The following is a 26,903-nucleotide window of genomic DNA, read 5'->3' on the forward strand; positions in this document are numbered from 1 at the left end:
GGTGTTCTATCTACGTTATTGACTGACGTTACAACAACATAGCAGCTTCTACTCACAAGATTGCGACAATGGGAAAAAAATTATTATTCTTTTAGTCGGGGATGTTTCAGATATTACGATTGCGGACAATATTTCAAGCAGTATGCTACAGACTAGAAAACGGCTTGAATATTGGGTTAACAGTCACGAGTTATTGAGATGATGATGATGATGATTAATCAGTTAGCTAGTTAATAGTTATAACAGGTCTATAGTTTATAAACATTAATATTGATCCTACATGTAGAGATTTGTGAGCATGTTGAGCTTTCTTGCAGCCAGACAAACAGGTGTGGACGATCCTGTGCGTTTGAGACGAGCAGAATCGACAAGAAGGTATAAAGAGTTTTATTACCAACTTATACACAGTGCTGAGCGTAAATGAGTACACCCCCTTTGAAAAGTAACATTTTAAACAATATCTCAGTGAACACAAACAATTTCCAAAATGTTGGCAAGACAAAGTTTAATATAACATCTGTTTAACTTATAACGTGAAAGTAAGGTTAATAATATAACTTAGATTACACATTTTTTTCAGTTTTACTCAAATTAGGGTGGTGCAAAAATTAGTACACCCCACAACAAAAACTGCTACATGTAGTACTTTGTATGGCCTCCATGATTTTTAATGACAGCACCAAGTCTTCTAGGCATGGAATGAACAAGTTGGCGACATTTTGCAACATCAATCTTTTTCCATTCTTCAACAATGACCTCTTTTAGTGACTGGATGCTGGATGGAGAGTGATGCTCAACTTGTCTCTTCAGAATTCCCCATAGGTGTTCGACTGGGTTCAGATCAGGAGACATACTTGGCCACTGAATCACTTTCACCCTGTTCTCCTTCAGAAATCCAACAGTGGCCTTAGATGTGTGTTTAGTCATGTTGGAAAAGTGCACAACGACCAAGGGCACGGAGTGATGGTAGCATCTTCTCTTTCAGTATAGAGCAATACATCTGTGAATTCATGATGCCATCAATGAAATACAGCTCCCCGACACCAGCAGCACTCATGCAGCCCCACATAAGGACACAGCCACCACCATGTTTCACTGTAGGCACCATGCATTTTTCTTTGTATTCCTCACCCATGTCAACCTTTGGTCAATCAAACCTGTATAACCAACCTCCAAAATCTGTATTTCCCTTATAAAATCCTTATAAGATGCAAATTAAAATAATTTACCTAAAATTTGAATGATAATTAACAATGATGTATCCCAGTTACTTTTTATTCAATATTAATAACAATAAACCTTCAGAATGAATACAAAGCTCCAATGTTTGACAAAAACACAAAGTGTTATCAGCGTAGTTACGAAGGAAATACTTCGTTGTTTAGAGACAGGTTTCACCAAGCGACTATTATGCGCGAGACTTCATATTAGCCACAAAGTCAGGAAAATCTGTTCGTAAAATTACGTTATAATGACCAAATACAATGAAAAGTATTTTTCCAATCTCACCTGTGAAAGGTAATCCCATGTGATCTCGTTTGGACGGTAAACCTGTTGGTACAGTTAAACGCAGCACATGAATGAGGCATCTTTATTCTCGGCTACTGTCTAGATGCCATACCAGAGACGGTTGAAGAATCTCCACTTTGCCACATCCAATATGGCGGCGAGGATGACGTATGATTCTACGCAGAAGGCGGCGTCTATGTTTATATGTCTATGACTTCACGGTTGGCGGGATTCTCGCAATGCGGTGCGCGCATGATCAAAAGTGGAACGAAGTCTCGCTACCACAAGATAAGGCGCGATTTCATAAGACTCTTTACTGGCTGTCTGTGGTGTACAGTACGTTTGTTCATCGTGGGAATTGATTATAGCTCTAAATAAATATTGAAGTTTTTTTAAAGAATCCGTATAACTTTATTTATACGCCCATATACTACGTTTATTGAATCAAATCCGTATAAAATACGGACATTCCGTATAGGTTGACATGTATGCTCACCTTTGCGACGCCATACAGTTTTGAAGCCATCAGTTCCAAAAACATTTATCTTGGTCTCATGACTCCAGAGTATAGCGTCCCAGTAGTCTTCATCTTTGTCAGCATGGGCCCTGGCAAACTCTAGGCAGGCTTTTTTGTGCCTCGGCTTTAGGAAAGGCTTCTTTCGTGGACGGCATCCATGCATGCCATTCCTCTGCAGTGTACACCGGATTGTGTCATGGGAAATAGTCACCCCAGTTTGGCTTTCTACTTCTTTAGATAACTGCATTGAACTTGCATGCCGATTTTCTTCAACCCTTCTCATGAGAAGACGCTTCTGTCGAGGTGTTAACTTCCGTGGACGACCTGGACGTCTCTGTGAGATGGTTGCAGTTCCATCTTTCTTAAATTTTTGTACCACTTTTGCTACAGTATTCTGACTGATAAGTAAAGCTTTGCTGATCTTCTTGTAGCCTTCACCTTTGTGGTGTAAAGAAATTATTTTCTTTGGGGAATTCTGAAGAGACAAGTTGAGCATCACTCTCCATCCAGCATCCAGTCACTCAAAGAGGTCATTGTTGAAGAATGGAAAAAGATCGATGTTGCAAAATGTCGCCAACTTGTTCGTTCCATGCCTAGAAGACGTGGTGCTGTCATTAAAAATCATGGAGGCCATACAAAGTACTAGATGGAGTAGTTTTTGTTGTGGGGTGTACTCATTTTTGCACCACCCTAATTTGAGTAAAACTGAAAAAATGTGTAATCTAAGTTATATTATTAACCTTACTTTCACGTTATAAGTTAAACAGATGTTATATTAAACTTTGTCTTGTCAACATTTTGGAAATTGTTTGTGTTCATTGAGATATTGTTTAAAATGTTACTTTTCAAAGGGGGTGTACTCATTTACGCTGAGCACTGTAACTAGTGCTAAGCTGACATTACTGTGATGATGCTGATATAAGCCTTGCTGTGTTTGCAGGGTGCTGAGTTTGGAGTTAAATCATGACAGAAATGTGGAACAGATTCATGGGAACGGAGTGAACTGTATTGATATTGAAGTGATTGAAGGGAGATAGTAAGTCATGTTTTCTTACTTAAAAGAGAATTTTATGCTCATACATATTGTAGGTCGATCCAAAATCACCCATTTGAATGGTCAGGGTGATAGTTTCTACACTGTGAGACCATCCATCCATTGTCTTTAGGGGACTGTGGGGAGACTTGGGACAAGTTTTCAGCTTCTGTAGATTGTGTGAAATTCTTTGCAGGTAGCGTCACATTCATATTACACTAGAGAGTATTTACTATACTAGCTTACCTCAATGTTAGTTTCTCAGCTTGTCACGTATACTGGGCTTCAGACTTCACTTTTTCTGTCAATATTTTTCGTAGGGGGACATGGAACAAAAATGTCTAATTAATCCTACGTTTAATTTTTATTTCTTATCAAAACTTGTAACATATGAACACACAATGCTGGTACAGCGATCAAAAAATGTCAGTTTACCCAAAACCTGACGAGACCAAACAATTGCATTCTCAAGAAGGAATGAAATAAGCGTAATCCACATGACCACATTTTTAGCAAAAAATTTAAACAATTTTATATTTGTAAACCACAAGAAAAAACCTGCACCATGAACTGTCTTGGGTGGCACAGTGGTGTAGTGGTTAGCACTGTCGCCTCACAGCAAGAAGGTTCTGGGTTCGAGCCCAGTAGCCAACGAGGGTCTTTCTGTGTGGAGTTTGCATGTTCTCCCTGTTTCTGCATGGGTTTCCTCCGGCAGAAACATGCAGGTTAGGTTAATTGTTGGCTCTTAATTGACCGTGAATGTGACTTGTCCAGGGTGTACACATTATGCAGGCGTGTTTAACGTTAGCAAGACAGCTATTATATTGGGTAGTGGAGCTAAGTCTAACATTTGACTTGCCACGAAACACCTGCATAATGTGTACTACTGCAACACATACAACACATTTGTCCTGTACTTACACTTTGTTGAATTAATTCAATATCATAGTCGCCACTGAAGTCCACTCGATCCTTGTTTACCGTCAATGGATCGGTCACTCGTCAAACAGTCCGCCAGAATCCGAGTAGGGAATGGCTGAGCGTAGCTGTCAGTCAAACACAAGTTACCCAATGGGAATGCATTCCTGGACAGCCCACCCACACGTGAAGTTTGTGCCAAAACTGCAAGCAAAAAGTCAGGGAGCGCAAACGAGAAAGCTGGAATCGCAACCAAAATAAATTACGTCAAACAAAACTGAGAAAGACGCGGAACAAAAATAAAAGGTTTCTGAAGAGTAATAGACTGATATTTTGCACGATTACATGAATAATTTGTTTGTCAGTTTAAAAAAATTGACTTTTTTTTTGTATTTTGATTTGTCGTTTTTGTTTGATATTTCAAAAGTATTGTATGAACATTTTGGCACAAAATTGATTCCATAACTTGATGCCCTCCTTTCTCCTAAATGTTTTCCCCTGAATTTAAGTTTAATAAATAATACTATATATGCTAACTCTCAGGTACATACTTGTGGCTCCAAAGTAAGTAGGTTACTCTAAAGGGCAACATCTAACTTCTGATGTAATCGAAAACCTGATTGGTTGAAATTAATTAATGGGAATACAAACTGTCCCAAGTCTCCCCATTCTTATGTTACACTCATTTGCAGTGGAACAGAATTGGAAAATAGAGAACTAAATTTTATATGCTCCCACTTGGGCAAATTATCAATAAAAATTCAATTTTGTATCACTGCTATGCAGATGATACCCAAATTTATTTTGCTCTATCACCTAATGATTATGCCCCCCTTGAATGTCTCTACCAGTGTATCGATCAAATCAATAGCTGGATGTCACAAAATTTTCTTCAGCTGAACACAGATAAAACAGAAGTAATTCTATTTGGAAAAAAAGATGAAAGACTCAGGATTACCACTATTCTTGACACAAAAGGGATTAAAACTAAAGAAATGGTTAAAAATCTTGGTGTTTTCATTGACAGCGAGCTAAACTTTGACAGTCACATGAAAGCAATCACTAAAACGGCATTTTATCACCTAAAAAACATTTCCAAACTAAGAGGACTTGTGTCAAAAAATGATCTGGAAAAACTAATACATGCCTTCATCTCTAGTAGGGTTGATTACTGCAATGGCCTTTTCACAGGCCTGCCAAAAAAGACCATCAAACGACTTCAGCTGGTTCAAAATGCAGCGGCTAGGGTTCTCACACGAACAAAAAGAACAGAGCACATTACTCCAATTCTAAGGTCCCTTCACTGGCTTCCAGTAAGCTACAGAATTGACTTTAAAGCATTGCTGCTGGTGTACAAATCTCTAAATGGTACAGGGCCCAGTTACCTCTCTGATATGTTGCAGCGGCCTAACCCAATCAGATCTACCAGATCGCAGCAGCAAAATTTACTATTAAAACCTGTTGTTAAAACAAAGTGTGGTGAAGCAGCTTTTAGCTACTATGCAGTACAGCTATGGAACCAACTGCCAGAGGACATTAAAAATGCTCCTGCTGTTGGCAGCTTCAAATCTAGGTTAAAGACCAAGCTGTTTTCAGATGCTTTCTGTTAAATAATTAATATTGCCTTCTTTACATTCTTTATAATCTTTACTTCTCTGCATGTTTTAAATTTACTTTAACTTTATCCTATTTTATTCTTTTTTTCTTCTTCTTCTTCTTCTTCTTCTTCTTCTTCTTCTTTCTTTCTCATCTTATTTGAACTACTACTTCATTTTATTATTTTATTTTTACTATTGTTTAATTCTTATTTTCTTTTAATTCTTTTAATGACTTGTTTTAGAATAAAAATAAATTATTTTATGTAAATTATTTTATGTAATTTTATTTCTCTATTGTTTACTGTTTTTGTTTTTACTTCTGTAAAGCACATTGAACTGCCATTGTGTATGAAATGTGCTATATAAATAAACTTGCCTTGCCTTAAATTAATTGTAACCTATGACAATAACCAAGACCTTGTTGTACATAGTTTGTACTGTCCGTACAACTGTCTTAAACTGAGCTCTTAATGATATGACAAACCATGTCTTGCAATAATGAATAAATATGTCATTATGTAATGATAGACAACCCTGTGATGTATGAGCATCATATGCAGTTTGCTTTACTGCTTTGTACCCTGTGTATGAGAGATAAACTCCATATCCACTGTGACACTGAACAGGATAAAGTGGTTACTGAACATGCATGAATAAATAATGATATACAGATCTTTGTGTATATCATTTGATTGAGCTACATATAATTTTTTTTGTTTTGCAGCATGTTATCAGGGGGTTCAGATGGCGTAATTGTGATCTATGACCTGGAAAACAGCAGCAAGAAGTCAAATTACACTTGTAAAGCAGTTTGCACTGTAGGCAGGTAAGAAACTGTGTATTATGTCCCCATTGATCACTAGGTGGCAGTGTCCTTCTAAATCACATACAGTTTCATGCGCACCAGTTCAATCATGGGTTAAAGGCCAGCTCTTACATTAAAGTGGAATATTTGAAGTGCATGGACTCTGATGAAGTGCTTTCACTCTATGACAAAATATCTTGAAATGAATTACATAATATTATAAATGTTTCTGTTCAGGTCAAATCGTCATGTGCACAAGTTCAGCGTGGAGACGGTTCAGTGGTATCCTTACGACACTGGCATATTTGTATCCAGCTCATTTGACAAAAGCATGAAAGTTTGGGATACAGAAACACTCAAGGTGTGTTTGGTCTTTTTATGTCTTACAGTCTGTCATCTGAAACAGTTTTGCAGGCTAAATATTCTGCCTTATTGATATGCCATATGTCACTTATCAAATTTCGCTTCTCAAAAGTTTGTGCATAATGAAGCTAGTAGGGTTTGGTCGGTACATTTGCATTCATTTTTATTACATTATTTTTGCGCATTCGTGACATACTGTACAGCTTGGGCTTCAACAACTCATGCACATACCCCTTAAATTATGTCCACTTTTCAAATTTGTATATTTCAGATTCTTCTATTTTTTATTCTATGTATATAGCTATTTATTATTTATACCCCCGCTCCGGGGGGGGGGCGTGCGTATACTGGTTTACCTCTGTCCGACCGCATCTCCATCTGTCCGAAACACCCTTTTTCTCAGCAGCAACAGATCATAGCCACTTGGTACCAAACTTCAGCTTGGGGTTCTATACCATGTGTACCATTTTCAGGTCTGTTGCAGATCGACTTCCTGTGTACCAACTTAATGTATTTACGAAGCATTATAGGGTGGATGTACAAAATGTTCGTAACACTTTTCTCAGCAACTACAAATCACAACTGCTTGATATTTGGTACTGAGCTTCAGCTTGGGGTTCTATACCGTGTATACCGTTTTCAGGTCTGTCGCACATTGACTTCCTGTGTACCGACTTAATGTACTTATGAAGCATATAGGGTGGATTTACAAAATTTTCGTAACACTTTTCTCAGCAACTACAAATCACAACTGCCTGATATTTGGTACCGAGCTTCAGCTTGGGGTTCTATACCGTGTATACCGTTTTCAGGTCTGTCGCACATTGACTTCCTGTGTACCGACTTAATGTATTTGTGAAGCATATAGGGTGGATGTACAAAATTTTCATAACACTTTTCTCAGCAACTACAAATCACAACTGCTTGATATTTGGTACTGAGCTTCAGATTGGGGTTCTATACCGTCACTGGCGGCTCGTTAATAGGGGCGATTTGGGCGACGCACTCCCAAACAGGGAGGGAGATTTTTTTTTTTTTAATCTACTCCTACTACCAACAGTAATGTCATTGTCCAATCAGGCTAAGCTCGCGCCTGGTGTAGCCACGCCCTTTTGGGGCGATTTCTGTCAGGTTCAGATTTGCCCCAAAATCTCCCATTGACACTAATGGTACGTACGTTTTTTCCGAAAATCCTGCTTCCAATGCATTTTCTATTAGGTTTTATGTGCTCGCACAAGCAGCGTGCTTACGTCATACGCCTGTTGCGCCGCGCAAGTGTTGCCAGATTGGTTTTAAGTGCATTTTGGCGGGTTTTGAACATAATTTTGGGCTGGAAAACGCAACTTGCGCAGGAAATGTGTGAACATTCTATGAAGATGGCGGCGAGTGTTGAGTGCAACAATACGATAGCGTCTCTGAAAGAAGTTCCCTTTAGTCGTCGTGCCAATGAGGAGAAAACGGCAATCAAACAGCTAGGACCTCCTAGACCGAATTTAAACATCAAGCAAGTGTCTACGAAGGGGGAGAAGACCAACTCAAGAGGTTTTAACAAGAACTGGTACCACCGGAAAACTTGGCTAGCTGGCTGTGATGTAGTCAATGCTCTTTTTTGCTACCCTTGCGTTCTCTTCCACCCTGGAAGTAGCACAGCAGACGGTACAGTGATATCTGATATTTGAATTTACTAGGCAAAAGTTGTTTTTGTGTGTGTGTGTGTGTGTGTGTGTGTGTGTGTGTGTGTTTGTTTGTTTTACCAATGGCAGTTTAACATTGCCATGTTTTTGTTTTACCAATGGCAGTTTAACATTGCCATGCTTGGAATATTTCAGTAGCCTCAAGTTCTCTCTGACTTGGTGTAAATTAAGCATATTTTCAGTTTTTATATATTGTACAGTATGTGTTCATTGGAGCCAACAGCACCTTACCTTTTTTCCAACTTGTTAAGCCAAGTTGCACTGACTACAAAACCTTGTGTAACCTTGTGTGTGTATAGCTAAATAACTAAAGCCTTTTGTGTTCATTGACATGCTTGTAATACTTTAAATTTCCTTTTAAGGCATGGCTTTCTGGAGGAATTCTTGGGAAAAAAAACTGCAGAATTTATTTAGAATTATTTGTTGTTAAAATGGTGCAATTCCATATAAAAAAACACATAAGCTGCACATGTTTGTTTGATGGTTATGCTTTTCTTCATCTTTTTCAAAACTTAAATAAACACTTGTTTTGGATTTCTATCCTGCCACTTTAATTGCATTCTTTAGAATTGAAGAAATTAGAATATGTTTATAATTAAGAATTTGTGTCTACTTATTATAGAATACTGGAATAATATGAGAAAATAAATGAGTAATGTAATATTAATTGATTGTGATGCCAAATGTTTTGCTTTGAAGGCTTCACAATGAATCTTCCTTAGTTTTAGCCTGGCAAGCCAGACTAAATGTGAATATTTGCCACTCGTAGGCAAAAATATTTTTGGCGCTAGGCGGGTGGGTCTAGTTTACTAGGCTACCTTAGTTTGCCACCTTTAACTTGTTTAGTGTTGCCACCTAGTGGAAAGAAGAGATATTGTCTAATATTGATATCTGAATTTACCAGGCAAAAACAAGTTCGGCCAATTGATTTGCTACCTAGGTCAATTTACTTCAGTCCTGTGGACATTTACGGTCCGTGTAGACATAACGGGGGAAAATTGCCCCCCCTGAAAAAAAATTCAGGAGCCGCCACTGTATACTGTGTATACCGTTTTCAGGTCTGTCGCACATTGACTTCCTGTTTACCAACTGAATGTATTTACGAAACATATAGGGTGGATTTTGACACTATTTCAAGAAGCAAAATGCTATTTCAAAATGATGGTTTACCAGGACGCTATTTGAAATCCCCGGGGAGAGACACTGCTCTTTACTTACTTGTTTCAGGGTTAACTATTTGTTAAAGTCAACATTGATAAGTGTCCTATTCCTTCAATTGCTTGCATTCTGATATAAGCGAGAGCGGGGGGGGATACATAAGTAAGCAGTAGCTCACAGTTGATCTTGTTTTAGTCTTTGCTAAATTCTTCTATTTTAACTGTTCAAGCACCAACCACCAACACAAATTCCTTGTATGTGAGAACGTACTTGGCAATAAACTTGATTCTGACTAAAGCTGACAAAAAGACAGAAACATATTCATGCTTTTGATTTTTTCCCCCGATGCTTGTTTCCAAAACTAGTTTCATTCATCCTGTTTTTTTTTTTTTTAAAGCATATAGTAGGGACGCACTCGTCAAATACAAATTATTACTATCGTCCAGGTGTTTTCAAACCCATTATCAGAAGGTGTTTATTATTTGGTTCCAGCAATGCCGGTTGTAATTCAGATCACCTGTTTATATCGTTTTCCATCATTCTGTCCTATATGAAATTTAGATTTTAATAACGACACGTGCTGTTATTGGAAAATAACCACAACTCGGGGCTGCACTGCACAGCCACATCATCATCATCATCATTATTAAGAGCATGCGCCGTCATGTTTTATTCTTTACTGAAATGACCGTCATCAGAATGGTGTGTCAACTCGGTTACAGTGAGATCGGATCAGTTTGGGGGATCAGATGATGATCACAGCTCTGATATAAGTCTTGTAGTATCATTAATGTAATTGTAAACTAAGGATGTGTTTCCTAAAGCAAGATATTACAGTTTGTATTTTGTGAATGTTTGTTTGTTTGTTTGTTTGTTTGTTTAGCCAGCTGATGTGTTCCAGTTTGACGGGAATGTCTACTGCCACCACATGTCTCCTATTGCCAGGAAACATAGTCTTATAGCAGGTGTGTTAATTCAGTAGTTTCCTGTGGAGGGACTCAGGATCAGGCGTCCCTCCTAAAGCTGATATAGAAGTCAGAAATTCCTGCAAACCTGTTTATCATTCTATCACTGGATGGCTCTCAGTCTCTTATTATCTCGACATCTCTTTACACTCTTCTCACGAACACCGCATTGTCACTCCACTCAGTCACAACCAGACATTTTTCACCTTTTCACCCTTCATACTTTTCTGTATTTTAGAAATACTGAGAAATATAAACACTGAGGAAAGAAAAATCCCTGTGCTTAAATTTTATATTTAACAATCATCTGCTCACATTTCTGTTGTCTCCTCAGCAAACTGGATTAGTCAAGGAATTAAATGAACCTTCTTGTTCTTGTAGGTGTTTAGTTGCAAAATTATAGCTGTAAATGCAGAATATGTAGTCTTTCATAAATATTGGCACCCTTTTAAGAATCGACCAAAAAATATTGTATACAATAACAGTTGCAGTCTATCTTTTGTATTTTTCTATATAAGTAAATTCTATTCATATGCGAATTCTGTTTTATGTCACCAAACAGTCATAAAAGGCATTTCGCTTCACGTCGTACTGTGTGGGTGTGTGGCCAGTAAGATTTGATTTGACTTGAACTATTGACTGAAACAATTGAAGGAACTATTTACTATTATTTCCTCGAATTAAAATGATTCTTTCAAAACTGAGAGGCTTAATATTGTGTTACCACAAGATGTATAAATAAATGCAAACGAATTGTCATCTTTGAAACTGTTCTTATTAAGGTGAGGGTGCCAATAATTTTGAAACCAATATTTTACAGAAAAATTGCACGAAAATCAATTGAAAGAAAGAGAGAGAGAAAAATCAGTGTCCCCATAAGTTTATGCTCTAAACACATTCACTGTATACAGTGGTGCTTGAAAGTTTGTGAACCCTTTAGAATTTTCTATATTTCTGCATAAATATGACCAAAAACAACATCAGATTTTCACACAAGTCCTAAAAGTAGATAAAGAGAACCCAGTTAAACAAATGAGACAAAAAAATTATACTTGGTCATTTATTTATTGAGGAAAATGATCCAATATTACATATCTGTGAGTGGCAAAAGTATGTGAACCATTGCTTTCAGTATCTGGTGTGACGACCTTGTGCAGCAATAACTGCAACTAAACGTTTGCGGTAACTGTTGATCAGTCCTGCACACCGGCTTGGAGGAATTTTAGCCCATTCCTCCGTACAGAACAGCTTCAACTCTGGGATGTTGGTGGGTTTCCTCACATGAACTGCTCGCTTCAGGTCCTTCCACAACATTTTGATTGGATTAAGGTCAGGACTTTGACTTGGCCATTCCAAAACATTAACTTTATTCTTCTTTAACCATTCTTTGGTAGAACTATTGTGTGCTTAGGGTCATTGTCTTGCTGCATGACCCATCTTCTCTTGAGATTCAGTTCATGGACAGATGTCCTGACATTTTCCTTTAGAATTTGCTGGTATAATTCAGAATTCATTGTTCCATCAATGATGGCAAGCCGTCCTGGCCCATACACAGCAAAACAGGCCCAAACCATGATACTACCACCACCATGTTTCACAGATGGGATAAGGTTCTTATTGTGGAATGCAGCGTTTTCCTTTCTACAAACATAACATTTCTCATTTAAACCAAAAAGTTCTATTTTGGTCTCATCCGTACACAAAACATTTTCCCAATCGCCTTCTGGCTTGTCCATGTGATCTTTAGCAAACTGCAGATGAGCAGCAATGTTCTTTTTGGAGAGCAGTGGCTTTCTCCTTGCAACCCTGCCATGGACACCATTTGTTGTTCAGTGTTCTCCTGATGGTGGACTCATGAACATTAACATTAGCCAATGTGAGAGAGGCCTTCAGCTGCTTAGAAGTTACTCTGGGGTCCTTTGTGACCTCACCGACTATTACACGCCTTGCTCTTGGAGTGATCTTTGTTGGTGGACCACTCCTGGTGAGGGTAACAATGGTCTTGAATTTCCCCCATTTGTACGCAATCTGTCTGACTGTGGATTGGTGGAGTCCAAACTCTTTAGAGATGGTTTTGTAACCTTTTCCAGCCTGATGAGCATCAACAACGCTTTTTCTGAGGTCCTCAGAAATCTCCTTTGTTCGTGCCATGATACACTTCCACAAACATGTGTTGTGAAGATCAGACTTTGATAGATCCCTGTTCTTTAAATAAAACAGGGTGCCCGCTCGCACCTGATTGTCATCCCATTGATTGAAAACACCTGACTCTAATTTCACCTTCAAATTAACTGCTAATCCTAGAGGTTCACATACTTTTGCCACTCACAGATATGTAATATTGGATCATTTTCCTCAATAAATAAATGACCAAGTATAATATTTTTGTCTCATTTGTTTAACTGGGTTCTCTTTATCTACTTTTAGGACTTATGTGAAAATCTGATGATGTTTTCGGTCATATTTATGCAGAAATATAGAAAATTCTAAAGGGTTCACAAACTTTCAAGCACCACTGTATGTTAGTTATTTTATATATTCATTATTGCTCATTTTCAAGACAGGAAGCCAGTTAAATGTTTGACTTTTTTGTCTGTTTTAAAATTTTAGCTAAGTGTCAGTTTATCCTGGTATGATTTAATTCCAGAGTAAAAGATTGAACAGAGTCACCTTAGTGAACACAGAGAGCCCATCCGTTGTATAGGATGTGCCTAAAACTTTACCAATCGCTCATTTGGATTTTAAAGGATTTTGTAGCCTTTTTTTCTGTTATTATTACTCTGTTTTAAAAGTCTCCATTTGTGCTTTATGTCTCAGTTGGTACCACAGATACTAAAGTTCAGCTGTGTGATTTGAAGTCTGGTTCTCGCAGCCACATCCTGCAGGGTGAGTAGTGCACTCTGTGACCCTGACCAGGCTAGAGCAGTTACTGAAGATTAATCAATACTTGAAGACAACTTTCCAATGACAGAAACGTGTCATGAGGGCCAATACAATATTTTTTTAAAAGGCCACATTATCTAATTTATCTAATTTTTCAAGTTATCTAGATTTATATAGCTAAGTTTTAACAAGGAAAACAAGAAAAATGACTGTCTATTTAAATAATATTGGCTGACGTTGAGTGGTATATCAAATATATTCTATTCAGCTAGCATGATATTGAATGAGTCGAAGATGAGTATAGACCACAAAAAACGCCAGCCAGTATTATCATACATACACACTCTTCATATCAGCATTCTCGAAGGCCAACGAAAGCTTACCCGCGACTTGGTGCTGTTAGCGAGGCAGTCCAGTTACCTTCCAGCCGGTGTAGTATTGAGCAGTCGTGTTGGTGAAGGCCAACGTGAGCTTACCCGGGACTCGGTGCTGTTAGTGTGGCAGACCACTTACCTTCTAGCCTGTGTAGCATTGAGCAGTAGCATTAGCAAAGGCCAACGCGAGCTTACCCGCAACTCGGTGATGTTAGTGCAGCAGTCCAGTTACCTTCCAGCTGGTGTCCATCAGTAGTGTTAGTGAAGGCCAACGCTAGCGCAGTCAAGCCAGTGCTACCGAGAGCTCATAGTACAGGCTAACGACCGAGAAACTAAAATTTCTATCTCTGGACTATTCTTCCATGCACACTCGCCACAGTATTTTTCACTCATACGCAAGTATTCATTTCCCTACATAATTTACTTAATTACTTTTCAAATCAGCATAGACAGCGACACACAACGGACCTGGCAGCGAAAATTCTCAAAATCTTCCGTTTTTAACGAAGCAAACCTGGTGGCCATGTTTATTTAGAAATTGTCACTGTCGCTCGCTAGTGCGGATGTTTTATATCTCCGACGTGTGGCGTTGTGTTGTCTTGACAACGTGCAATATTGTAACAATATTGCACGCTCATTCTCCATTGGGGAGAGTAACGTAATACACGTAAGATAAGCAATATGGTAACAATATTGCATGCTATCAAACCAAATGAATGAAACCCGCTAGAAGGGAATAGAACACGTTTTTATTCCATCCAAAAAGTGTCCTGTATGTATTGTATTATAATATAATATATTTCAGAATGTTCTCCCCATGTCTAATTGGGTTTTATCTGGGTTCTCCGGTTTCCTTCCTCCTTACAAAAACATGCTGGCATGTGGATTGGCTAGACTAAATTTCTCCAAGACGTGAATGTGTGTGAAAGTGTGTGTGTGTGCGCATGGTGTACTGGGTTTCAACATCCCATCCAGAGTGTACTCCTTCCTCACACCTTGTTTCTTGGATCGGCTCCAGATCCACTACAACCTTGACCAAGATAAAACACTGACCGAAGATGGATGAATATCTCATTATCTCTAGCCGCTTTATCCTGTTCTACAGGGTCGCAGGCAAGCTGGAGCCTATCCCAGCTGACTATGGGTGAAAGGCGGGGTATACCCTGGACAAGTCGCCAGGTCATCACAGGGCTGACACACAGACAACCATTCACACTCACATTCACACCTACGGTCAATTTAGAGTCACCAGTTAACCTAACCTGCATGTCTTTGGACTGTGGGGGAAACCGGAGCACCCGGAGGAAACCCATGCGGACACGGGGAGAACATGCAAACTCCGCACAGAAAGGCCCTCGCCGGCCACGGGGCTCGAACCCGGACCTTCTTGCTGTGAGGCGACAGCGCTAACCACTACACTACCGTGCCATCCTATGGATAAATATATTATTATAATTTATAAATAAATAAAATTTATTTAATGTCCAACAAGGTCATATTAATATACTGCAGACACTGGCTATTCAGAATGAATAATGTTGTCATCTTGCCAATCACAGCACTGAAACAGCGCTGATTAAAGTTATAAATGACATACGTCTTAATACTGATGCAGGCAAAACATCGGTCCTGGTGTTACCGGACCTCAGTGCAGCTTTTGATACTGTTGATCACAACATACTGCTATATCGACTTGAACACTGGGTTGGGTTGACTGGTAAAGTTATCAATTGGTTAAAACCATACTTAGAAGCTTCTTTGTTACCATGGGAAATTGTACCTCAACATCAATGTCCTTGACCTGTGGTGTCCCCCAGGGGTCGATCCTTGGACCATTACTATTCAACCTTTATATGCTCCCACTTGGACAAATTATCAAGAACAACTCAATTTTGTATCACTGCTATGCAGATGACACCCAAATTTATTTTGCTCTATCACCTAATGATTATGCCCCCCTTGAATGTCTCTACCAGTGTATCGACCAAATCAACAACTGGATGTCACAAAATTTTCTTCAGCTGAACACAGATAAAACAGAAGTAATTCTATTTGGGGAAAAAAGATGAAAGACTCAGGATTACCACTATTCTTGACACAAAAGGGATTAAAACAAAAGATATGGTTAAAAATCTTGGTGTTTTCATTGACAGCGAGCTAAACTTTGACAGTCACATGAAAGCAATCACTAAATCGGCATTTTATCATCTAAACAACATTTCCAAACTAAGAGGACTTGTGTCAAAAAATGATCTGGAAAAACTAATACATGCCTTCATCTCTAGTAGGGTTGATTACTGCAATGGCCTTTTCACAGGCCTGCCAAAAAAGACCATCAAACGACTTCAGGTGATTCAAAATGCAGCGGCTAGGGTTCTCACACGAACAAAGAGAACAGAGCACATTACTCCAATTCTAAGGTCCCTTCACTGGCTTCCAGTAAGCTACAGAATTGACTTTAAAGCATTGCTGCTGGTGTACAAATCTCTAAATGGTACAGGGCCCAATTACCTCTCTGATATGTTGCAGCGGCCTAACCCAATCAGATCTACCAGATCGCAGCAGCAAAATTTACTATTAAAACCTGTTGTTAAAACAAAGTGTGGTGAAGCAGCTTTTAGCTACTATGCAGTACAGCTATGGAACCAACTCCCAGAGGACATCAAAAATGCTCCTGCTGTTGGCAGCTTCAAATCTAGACTAAAGACCAAGCTGTTTTCAGATGCTTTCTGCTAACAGATAAATATCATCACCTTTGCATGTTTTAAACTTTACTTAACTTTTATTCCATTTTATTCTGCTGTTTTTTGCTGAACTTTTACTTCATTTTATTTCTACTATTGTTTAATTCTTATTTTTTTTCTCTCTTCTTCCCCCTTTATGTAATTTTATTTTCTATTGTTTACTGTTTTGCCTTTACCTCTGTAAAGCACATTGAACTGCCACTGTGTATGAAATGTGCTATATAAATAAACTTGCCTTGCCAAATTCCTAATGGAAGAGTTAATAGTCTCAAAGAGTAAACATTTAGGGAACAGAGCTTTCTTTCAACCATTTACATTTTTCTGTTTCAGAAAAGAAATGATGATTTTTTATTATTATTATTTGCCTAGCACACAAAGGATAGATTAATTACTTGATTGAGTTTTTCAAAAGAAGCAGCCACCAAGCACCATGTTGTTATAAAATGATGAAGAAACATATACAATAGATCTCTTCTGAGTTGTGTCTGAGTTTAAGGTTTGTATGTGCTCAGGTCACAGAGGAGAGATTCTCTCTGTCCGATGGTCCCCGCGCTACGAGCACATCCTGGCCACTGCTAGGTACGCAAACTGTCACTCAAAACGCATACGTCTGATTTCTGTAAGACTCTGTATCTGGGCGTTTGCACACACACATATACAGTGGGGCAAAAAAGTATTTAGTCAGTCACCAATTGTGCAAATTCTCCCACTTAAAAAGATGAGAGAGGCCTGTAATTTTCATCATAGGTATACCTCAACTATGAGAGACAAAATGAGAAAAAAAATCCAGAAAAATCACATTGTCTGATTTTTAAAGAATTTATTTGCAAATTATGGTGGAAAATAAGTCTCATCTCATTATCTCTAGTCGCTTTATCCTTCTACAGGGTCGCAGGCAAGCTGGAGCCTATCCCAGCTGACTACGGGCGAAAGGCGGGGTACACCCTGGACAAGTCACCAGGTCATCACAGGGCTGACACATAGACACAGACAACCATTCACACTCACATTCACACCTACGGTCAATTTAGAGTCACCAGTTAACCTAACCTGCATGTCTTTGGACTGTGGGGGAAACCAGAGCACCCAGAGGAAACCCACGTGGACACGGGGAGAACATGCAAACTCCACACAGAAAGGCCCTCGCCGGCCATGGGGCTCAAACCCGAACCTTCTTGCTGTGAGGCGACAGCGCTAACCACTACACCACCGTGCCACCTGGAAAATAAGTATTTGGTCAATAACAAAAGTTCATCTCAATACTTTGTTATATACCCTTTGTTGGCAATGACAGAGGTCAAACATTTTCTGTGAGTCTTCACAAGGTTTTCACACACTGTTGCTGGTATTTTGGCCCATTCCTCCATGCAGATCTCCTCTAGAGCAGTGATGTTTTGGGGCTGTCGCTGGGCAACACGGACTTTCAACTCCCTCCAAAGATTTTCTATGGGGTTGAGATCCGGAGACTGGCTAGGCCACTCCAGGACCTTGAAATGCTTCTTACGAAGCCACTCCTTCATTGCCCAGGCGGTGTGTTTGGGATCATTGTCATGCTGAAAGACCCAGCCACGTTTCATCTTCAATGCCCTTGCTGATAGAAGGTTTTCACTCAAAATCTCACGATACATGGCCCCATTCATTCTTTCCTTTACACGGATCAGTCGTCCTGGTCCCTTTGCAGAAAAACAGCCCCAAAGCATGATGTTTCCACCCCCATGCTTCACAGTAGGTATGGTGTTCTTTGGATGCAACTCAGCATTCTTTCTCCTCCAAACACGACAAGTTGAGTTTTTACCAAAAAGTTCTATTTTGTTTTCATCTGACCATATGACATTCTGGCGGCACGGTGGTGTAGTGGTTAGCGCTGTCGCCTCACAGCAAGAAGGTCCGGGTTCGATCCCCGTGGCCGGCGAGGGCCTTTCTGTGCAGAGTTTGCATGTTCTCCCCGTGTCCGCGTGGGTTTCCTCCGGGTGCTCCGGTTTCCCCCACAGTCCAAAGACATGCAGGTTAGGTTAACTGGTGACTCTAAATTGACCGTAGGTGTGAGTGTGAATAGTTGTCTGTGTCTATGTGTCAGCCCTGTGATGACCTGGCGACTTGTCCAGGGTGTACCCCGCCTTTCGCCCGTAGTCAGCTGGGATAGGCTCCAGCTTGCCTGCGACCCTGTAGAAGGATAAAGCGGCTAGAGATAATGAGATGAGATGAGATATGACATTCTCCCAATCCTCTTCTGGATCATCCAAATGCTCTCTAGCAAACTTCAGACGGGCCTGGACATGTACTGGCTTAAGCAGGGGGACACGTCTGGCACTGCAGGATTTGAGTCCCTGGCGGCGTAGTGTGTTACTGATGGTAGCCTTTGTTACTTTGGTCCCAGCTCTCTGCAGGTCATTCACTAGGTCCCCCCGTGTGGTTCTGGGATTTTTGCTCACCGTTCTTGTGATCATTTTGACCCCACGGGGTGAGATCTTGCGTGGAGCCCCAGATCGAGGGAGATTATCAGTGGTCTTGTATGTTTTCCATTTTCTAATAATTGCTCCCACAGTTGATTTCTTCACACCAAGCTGCTTACCTATTGCAGATTCAGTCTTCCCAGCCTGGTGCAGGTCTACAATTTTGTTTCTGGTGTCCTTTGACAGCTCTTTGGTCTTGGCCATAGTGGAGTTTGGAGTGTGACTGTTTGAGGTTGTGGACAGGTGTCTTTTATACTGATAACGAGTTCAAACAGGTGCCATTAATACAGGTAACGAGTGGAGGGCAGAGGAGCTTCTTGAAGAAGTTCGTGAGGTCTGTGAGAGCCAGAAATCTTGCTTGTTTGTAGGTGACAAAATACTTATTTTACCGAGGAATTTACCAATTAATTCATTAAAAATCCTACAATGTGATTTCCTGGATTCTTTCCCCCCATTCTGTCTCTCATAGTTGAAGTGTACCTATGATGAAAATTACAGGCCTCTCTCATCTTTTTAAGTGGGAGAACTTGCACAATTGGTGACTGACTAAATACTTTTTTGCCCCACTGTACACACAGCTCTTTGCATGAGAACCAACAGTCACGAACACAAACTCTAAGTGTCCATTCATATGATCAGTGATCTCTGTCAAAATGTGTACCTATGCCTTTGCATAAATATGAAATGTCTTTACAAGTTTGTGATTGTGACTAAAAGGTCAATTGGAGCTTTATTGATGCTAAACTCTGACTTTAGAGCACCTCGAGAGTGTGTAGTGGTTAAGGAGCTCACTTGCTTTCAGGCTAATGAGAATATCTAATTAGTCCATTGGGGTCATGGCAGAGTCTCACTTGCCTGAAAAACAATTTAGCAATCGTGGCATCAACCTTTGTCACTGTGGGACTGCAGGAGAAACTGATTTTACATTTTACTTAATAAAAATGATCAGATGATGAAGATATCCTTTGGAGAATAAAACAGAATTGTTGCATCACATTCATATCTTGTTTGAGATATTGATGATAAAATAATATGAAATAACTGATTCATTGTTTGTGCGGTCTCAGCACTGATGGCAGGGTGCGTATGTGGGACGTGCGGCGAGCTGCAGGAAGCCTCTTTACTTTAGATCAGTACAACGGGGACAAGTCCAAAGCCTCGTCTGAAGCAGGTAGGCTCAGTCAGGACAGCTTTAGTTGACTATACATCTGGTTGTAAAGTGGCTACTGAAGATGAGGTTGAGGAAAGAATGAATGATGGTACAGCTATAGGTTTGACACAGGAATGTGGCATTAAGCCGAAGATCATATGTATACACTATGACTTTCATGCAATAATGTGAATAATATATTCGCACGGTTTTATTCTTTCTGATGATAACCTTAGTGAAATGAGCGCTCCTCTTAAGTATTACCTTAAGTCATATCTTGCTATGATTTAAATGAAAGGCAATGGAATATGAACGTGAATATGAATTCACCTTAATTTACCACAAATCATATACTCAAAATTGTTCTCTCCTCAGTGAACACCGCCCATAATGGCCGTGTGAACGGTTTGTGCTTCACTGACGATGGCCTTTACCTCCTGACCACAGGCACAGACAACCGCATGCGCCTGTGGAACAGTGCCACGGGTCACAACACACTGGTAAGGAGCAGAACTGTAGGCAACAAAAATGTTTACGCTTTCCTCAGGCAGAACTTTCATTTCATTTCGACTGCCATGTGTCAGAGTTTGCACGAGAAAGGGCGATGTCGCACCTTCATTCCTCACGTAAAACACATCAAAGGCAAAGAGTTTCTCATTCTTCTGAGAGCATATCTTTTCTGGGATAGAAATAGACAAAGGTTCACAATCAGCATTGTATCCTGACGATGAAGCATTAAATATACAGTAATGAAAAACAAACCATTCGCACAAAACGTTAGTATTAAATGAAACCTAGCACTGCTATTATAATACTGGTAATACTGGAATAATCCTTACTGTATACCTACTTTTGCAGTCCCCTGTATATAGCAAGAATGGGCAGTATTACTGATACGTGTGTTTAAAATGTATATTTAAACTGAGAATCTGAAACTGACACTCATGCAATTCTGGAAGATATTAGAGAACACACTCACACACCAAAGCTGGATTTTTATTTTTTTTTAAACAGCACTGAAGGTTTATTCAAGGCTGCACATTCATAGCCTGGTTTACAAATCATCATTTTTTTTTTTTTTCCAAGTTTAGATCAGCTTAACTGGTAAAGAGCGATTTCATGGTGTTGCTCACTTAATCATATAGGAATTGTCTTTGTGCAGTGACGCTTCTGGGAAACTCTGTGTCATTTGTGAACAGTTTGTAAACACCTCGGGTCTGATTGATCAGAGCGTGTGTAAAACTAGTTGTTCGTGCACGAGCATGCGCTACAAAATCGGTGGACTTTAATAAATCCTACACATTCCACACTAGGCGGCATGGTGGTGTAGTGTAGTGGTTAGCGCTGTCGCCTCACAGCAAGAAGGTCCGGGTTCGAGCCCCGTGGCCGGCGAGGGCCTTTCTGTGCAGAGTTTGCATGTTCTCCCCATGTCTGCATGGGTTTCCTCCGGGTGCTCCGGTTTCCCCCACAGTCCAAAGACATGCAGGTTAGGTTAACTGGTGATTCTAAATTGACCGTAGGTGTGAATGTGAGTGTGAATGGTTGTCTGTGTCTATGTGCCAGCCCTGTGATGACCTGGCGACTTGTCCAGGGTGTACCCTGCCTCTCGCCCGTAGTCAGCTGGGATAGGCTCCAGCTTGCCTCCGACCCTGTAGAACAGGATAAAGCAGCTAGAGATAATGAGATGAGATGAGATGAGAAATTGCCATATATGTCAAACAACTTCTCTTGAAGAGAGTGATTTTTACAACTGTGTGTGTGCAATCTATTGTTGTAATTCATTTTTAGAGAACTGTGATTACATGAAGATGCTGTATTTGGAAATACAATACATTACGGTGGGACAGATATGAATTCATGTAAGATGTGTCATTATTCAGCGCATAGTGGGTGGGAAATGTCAGATCATGAAATGTTTCCTGTGGCTAAAAGTAGTAGAAAGAACAAGTGGAGTGAAGTGTTCATCAAGATCAGTTAAAATGGTATGGGGTAAACAAAATCGACTTGTGAGGAAGAAAATGGAGACACATAGTACCACTCAAAGGTTTGGACACATCTTATAATTAAATGTTTTTTCTTTATTTTTATTAATTAAAAGACACTTCACGTCTTAAAGTAATGATGGCTGTCGTTCCTCTTTACTTAGTTGAGCGGTTCTTGATATAATATGGATTACTACAGTTGTGGAATAGGGCTAGTTACAGTATTTTTATTATTTACTGTTTGTTCTCAAACGCATTTAGAAGGCAAGAAATTGCACCAATTAACTTCTGACAAGGCACACCTGTTAACTGAAAAGCATTCCAGGTGACTACCCCATGAAGCTGGTTAAGGTAATGCCAATAGTGTGCAAAGCATCATCGAGGGAAATGCTGGCAACTTTGAAGAATTGAAAATATGAAAGGTATTTTGGCTTGACACTTTTGTTGTTCACCACATAATTTCATATGTTCCATACATTACAGTATTTCATAGGTTTTAATGTCTTCAGAAAAACCTATGAATGAGTAAGGGTGTCCAAACTTTTGACTGGTACTGGTAGTGACTCATTCTGTCCAGTTGCTAATATAATGACTTTTACAGGATATACATGAAACAGATTTCATACAATCATCAATGTCCTTCATTACTTGTCACACATCGAACCTAGTGAAATGGACACTAACATTCATTGCTATAGCATTTGCACGGAGTTAGTGTTTCGTTTATGTCCAACCCCAATTCCAAAAAAGTTGGGATGCTGTGTAAACTGTAAATAAAAACAGAATGTGATAATTTGCAAGTCATGGAAACCCTATATTTCATTGAAAATAGTACAAAGACAACATGTCAAATGTTGAAATTGAGATTTTATTGTTTTTTGAAAAATTTATGCTCATTTTGAATTTGATGTCAGCAATATGTTTCAAAAAAGTTGGGATGGGGGCATGTTTAACACTGTGTTGCATCACCTCTACTTTTAACAACACTGTAAACGTTTGGGAACTGAGGAGACCAATTGCTGTAGTTTTGAAGGAGGTATGTTGTCCTGTTCTTGCCTGAGATACAATTTCAGTAACAGTTGAGTTACTCAACAGTTCTAATGCACCAAATGTTTTAAACGGGAGACAGGTCTGGACTGCAGGCAGGCCAGTTTAGCACCCGGACTCTTTTACTATGGAGCCATGCAGTTTTAATATGTGCAGAAAGTGGTTTGGCATTGTCTTGCTGAAAGAATGAAGGCCTTCCCTGAAAAATTTTTGTCTGGTTATCAGCATATTGCTCTGAAATATGTATATATCATTCAGCATTAATGATGCTTTCAGTCCATTGTAAAAGAGCTCAGGCCCAGAGAAGGTGGCGGTATTTCTGGATATTGTTTATATCTGGTTTTAACTTGCATTTGTGGATGCAGTAATGAGCTGTTTTCACAGACGATGGTTTTCTGAAGTGTTCCTGAGCCCATACAGTGATTTCCACGACAGACACATGTCTGCTTTTAATGCAGTGTCGCCTGACGGCCTGAAGATCACAGGCATCCAGTGTCAGTCTTCCGCCTTGTCTCTTGCATACAGATACGTTTCCAGATTCTCTGAATCTTTTAATGATATCATGTAACATACGTAGATGATGTGATCCCCAGATTCTTTGAAGTTTTACATTGAGGAACGTTATTCTTAAATTGTTGCACCGTTTGCCCACAGTCTTTCACAGAGCAGTGAACCCCTCCCCATTCTTTACTTCTGAGAGACTCCGCCTCTCCGAGATGCTCTTTGTATACCCAATCATGTTACTGACCTGTTACCAATTAACCAAATTAAGGTTTTTTGTTGTAGTTGTTGTTGTTGTTGTTTTGATTACACAAATTTTTTAGTCTTTTGTTGCCTCGTCCCAAGTTTTCTGAAATGTGTTGCTGACATCAAATTCAAAATGAGCATACATTTAAAAAAAAAAAAACAGTAAAATTTCTCAGTTTCAACATTAGATATGTTGTCTTTGTACTATTTTCAGTGAAATATAGGGTTTCCATGATTTGCAAATCTTCACATTCTGTTTTTATTATTTGTTTTAGTGTCCCAACTTTTTTGGAATTGGGGTTATATTTTTTGTATTTAAAAAAAATATAGTACTTTATTATTGTCATATAAGCAGCAAATCTGTTTTATCTACAGCTGTATGTTGAGAAACCCCAAGTATTCTTGTATTTTTTTTTTTTTCCCCAGGTAAATTATGGGAAGGTGGTTAATGAAAGCCGGAAAGGTGTGAAGTTCACTGTGTCAAGAGGCTGCAGTCTGGAGTTTGTGTTTGTGCCATGCGGCAGCTCAATTGCAGTGTACAGCCTTTACACAGGACAGCTAGTGACGACGTTAAGGGGTCATTACAATAACGTCGACTGCTGTGAGTTCCACCCAGACTATCAGGTAATCTGAGCTACTTTCAGGCATGAAGGACCTTTTGTGTACTGATTAAGACACATGAGAAATGTGGTGTGCTGCAAGTAGTGGGTTGATCTCACATCCACCACCCTTGTTTTGGTCTATTATTTAATTCTGTGTCATTGGGTTTAACTTCAGGATAACGAGCTCCACCTCTTACACCAGTGTCCCTCTTTTCCCATGGAATCCAAACTGGTACAGTCTCAGTCACAGATTGTCTCCAAGGCATTACGACCAAACTCAGACCAGGAAGAAAAGAGAATAAAAATTTTTTTGTCCATTGTTTTATTAATACTCCATTCCTGTTGTGTTCTTAGGAGGTCTACAGTGGTGGGAAGGACTGTAACATCTTGGCGTGGGTTCCTGTGTTGCATCAACCTGACATTGAGGATGAGCAGAAAAGGGTATGGAGGCTTACAAATGAAAGGCCAAACCCATTTTTAAACAAGGGATTCTTTAGGGTTTCTCAAATGTTTTCATCCAGCTCTACCTGTTCTGCTTAAAAACCGGTATGGTTACATACTGTTTAATTTTTTACATAATGAACAAAACGCTCACCTAATGCAAAACCTTCACAGGGTGGAGCCCAAGCTGCAGTTAATTCTGTTTTTGAAGATGCCTGGAGCAGCGATGAAGATTGATTGAGCCAATTGCAGCTCTTACAGCATTGTGATATGATTATACCTTAGAGGTCTTGTTTCTTTACCTGATCAATGGTTCTTAACTGCAGTGCCAACTTCCACTTACCAGCCTAACAGACAGATCCCAGACCTCTACACTCCTAAGATACTTTGGGTTCGGTTTGAACATGACAAACTTGGATTTAGAGGTGTGCATGGGGCCATTTTTAATCCCGTTCCCACACACTTCTTAAGGAATTCTGACTCATCCCAGTAGTCCACAGAAAGTTGGACCAATCCCACCAACTCCTGCAAAAATATTCACCAATCCAATTCACTCCCATAGAATGTCTGTCTGACCAACCCTTCCCACAGAGGCATTGAAAAATATCACCCATTTCCACATAAAGTTTGACTAAGCCCACCTGCTCCCGCACACACTCTTGACTAATCCTGCCTGCTATTGCAGAACGTTTTACCAATTCCTTTGACTGCCAGATACACTTTTGACTAATCCTTTCTAACTCCTACAGAACGTCGGAGTCATTTTTTATTTCCACTAAACGTTTGATTAGTGCTGTCCATTCCTGCAGATGTGCTTGACCAATCCCATCCTCTCCTACTTAATGTTGATTAATCCCGCCCACTCCTGCAAACCTTTTTATCAGCCCCACCCATTCCAGAGAAAGATCTCGCATACCATTTGACTAATCCCATTTCAGCGCTTCATATCTCAGCTCCAGATTCTGCAAATCTTTTGTTGGGTCCCACAGGACACAAAGTTTAGAATCATATGTCTTCCGGGATTGAGTATTTGCTACTCAGGAAGCAAATATGCAAGCCATAGATACATAGAGATCAGACGTGTTAAAATTTGATCTGGAGCTAAACAACCGGTTTCAAATTTGGGTGGCGCTGCTTTCTGTGAATATTACAGCAGTGCTTGTCAGCAAGTGTGGTCAGAAAGTTTATCTTCACCCACCATCTTCATTTACATGGCGTGGCCTGATGCAACAAACTACTGCGAATGTTCTCAAAGAAGCCTTTGACCTACATGTACAGTAGACTGCAAGGTTCATCATTTCCATTCAACTTAAATATGACATTTTTTTAAGTCTTTATGTGCATACATTTATTTTAATTGCCAATAAATGGAAGTACTGTATTTCTAATTGTACTAAAGAAAAAATGGTCGACGTAATGTACACGTAATATTCTTATTTCGACTGTATGCCTGACTAGTGCTTATTCAGTGCTCAATATTAACAGTGATAATGCTGTCACTGTTCTAAGTGACCAGTTTATTGTGAATTTCTTTGTTTTGTCTGTTTTTTTTAAGCTACATACAATTCTATACAAGCTTCAAGCTTATTATGGGGAAAATAAAATTTTGAGCGCTTGGAAAAAATATTTTTTGTATTGTAAACTTAAGTCTTTAATCTATCAAATAGGAGAAGCAGCACATTTCACCCAGCTATATGGTATTGGTTGAAGTGTGTGATACAATGAAATAAAAATAAAAACATCTACCCATCCATCCTCTGTGTGTTTCTGTGCAAATAGTATTGTACATAATGTTTATGAAACAAGTCAATTTTTACAGGGTCTTTGGCTACCAAGAAAAAAAAAAACCATGATAAATTGTTTCAAAAAACAAATGACTGCAGTATGTTTGAAGTGCTGCTAGTGCGAAATCTAAGCTCT

At 39.5% G+C, this 26,903-nt stretch overlaps 1 protein-coding gene across 1 annotated transcript; it reads left to right on the forward strand.

Annotated features, from left to right (window-relative positions):
* On the forward strand, window positions 1-26,736 carry ercc8 (excision repair cross-complementation group 8). The gene is made up of 12 exons (XM_060932302.1): window positions 1-375; window positions 2,967-3,062; window positions 6,300-6,401; window positions 6,618-6,741; window positions 10,479-10,560; window positions 13,378-13,446; window positions 17,074-17,140; window positions 20,082-20,185; window positions 20,540-20,664; window positions 24,367-24,564; window positions 24,897-24,983; window positions 25,158-26,736. The coding sequence occupies exons 1-12, from the start codon at window positions 299-301 to the stop codon at window positions 25,218-25,220; spliced, it is 1,194 nt and encodes a 397-aa protein (XP_060788285.1). The 5' UTR covers window positions 1-298; the 3' UTR covers window positions 25,221-26,736.
* The last annotated feature ends 167 nt before the right edge of the window (window positions 26,737-26,903 follow it).

The sequence above is a fragment of the Neoarius graeffei genome, chromosome 10 (genome assembly GCF_027579695.1).
Source record: "Neoarius graeffei isolate fNeoGra1 chromosome 10, fNeoGra1.pri, whole genome shotgun sequence".
Taxonomy (NCBI): domain Eukaryota; kingdom Metazoa; phylum Chordata; class Actinopteri; order Siluriformes; family Ariidae; genus Neoarius; species Neoarius graeffei.

Excerpts from the sequence above, each read along its gene's own strand:
- ercc8 (XM_060932302.1), top strand. The coding sequence starts at position 299 with ATGTTGAGCTTTCTTGCAGCCAGACAAACAGGTGTGGACGATCCTGTG. Across the intron at positions 376-2,966 it reads CGAGCAGAATCGACAAGAAG|GGTGCTGAGTTTGGAGTTAA; the intron begins GTATAAAGAGTT and ends CTGTGTTTGCAG. Across the intron at positions 20,186-20,539 it reads CAAAGCCTCGTCTGAAGCAG|TGAACACCGCCCATAATGGC; the intron begins GTAGGCTCAGTC and ends TTCTCTCCTCAG.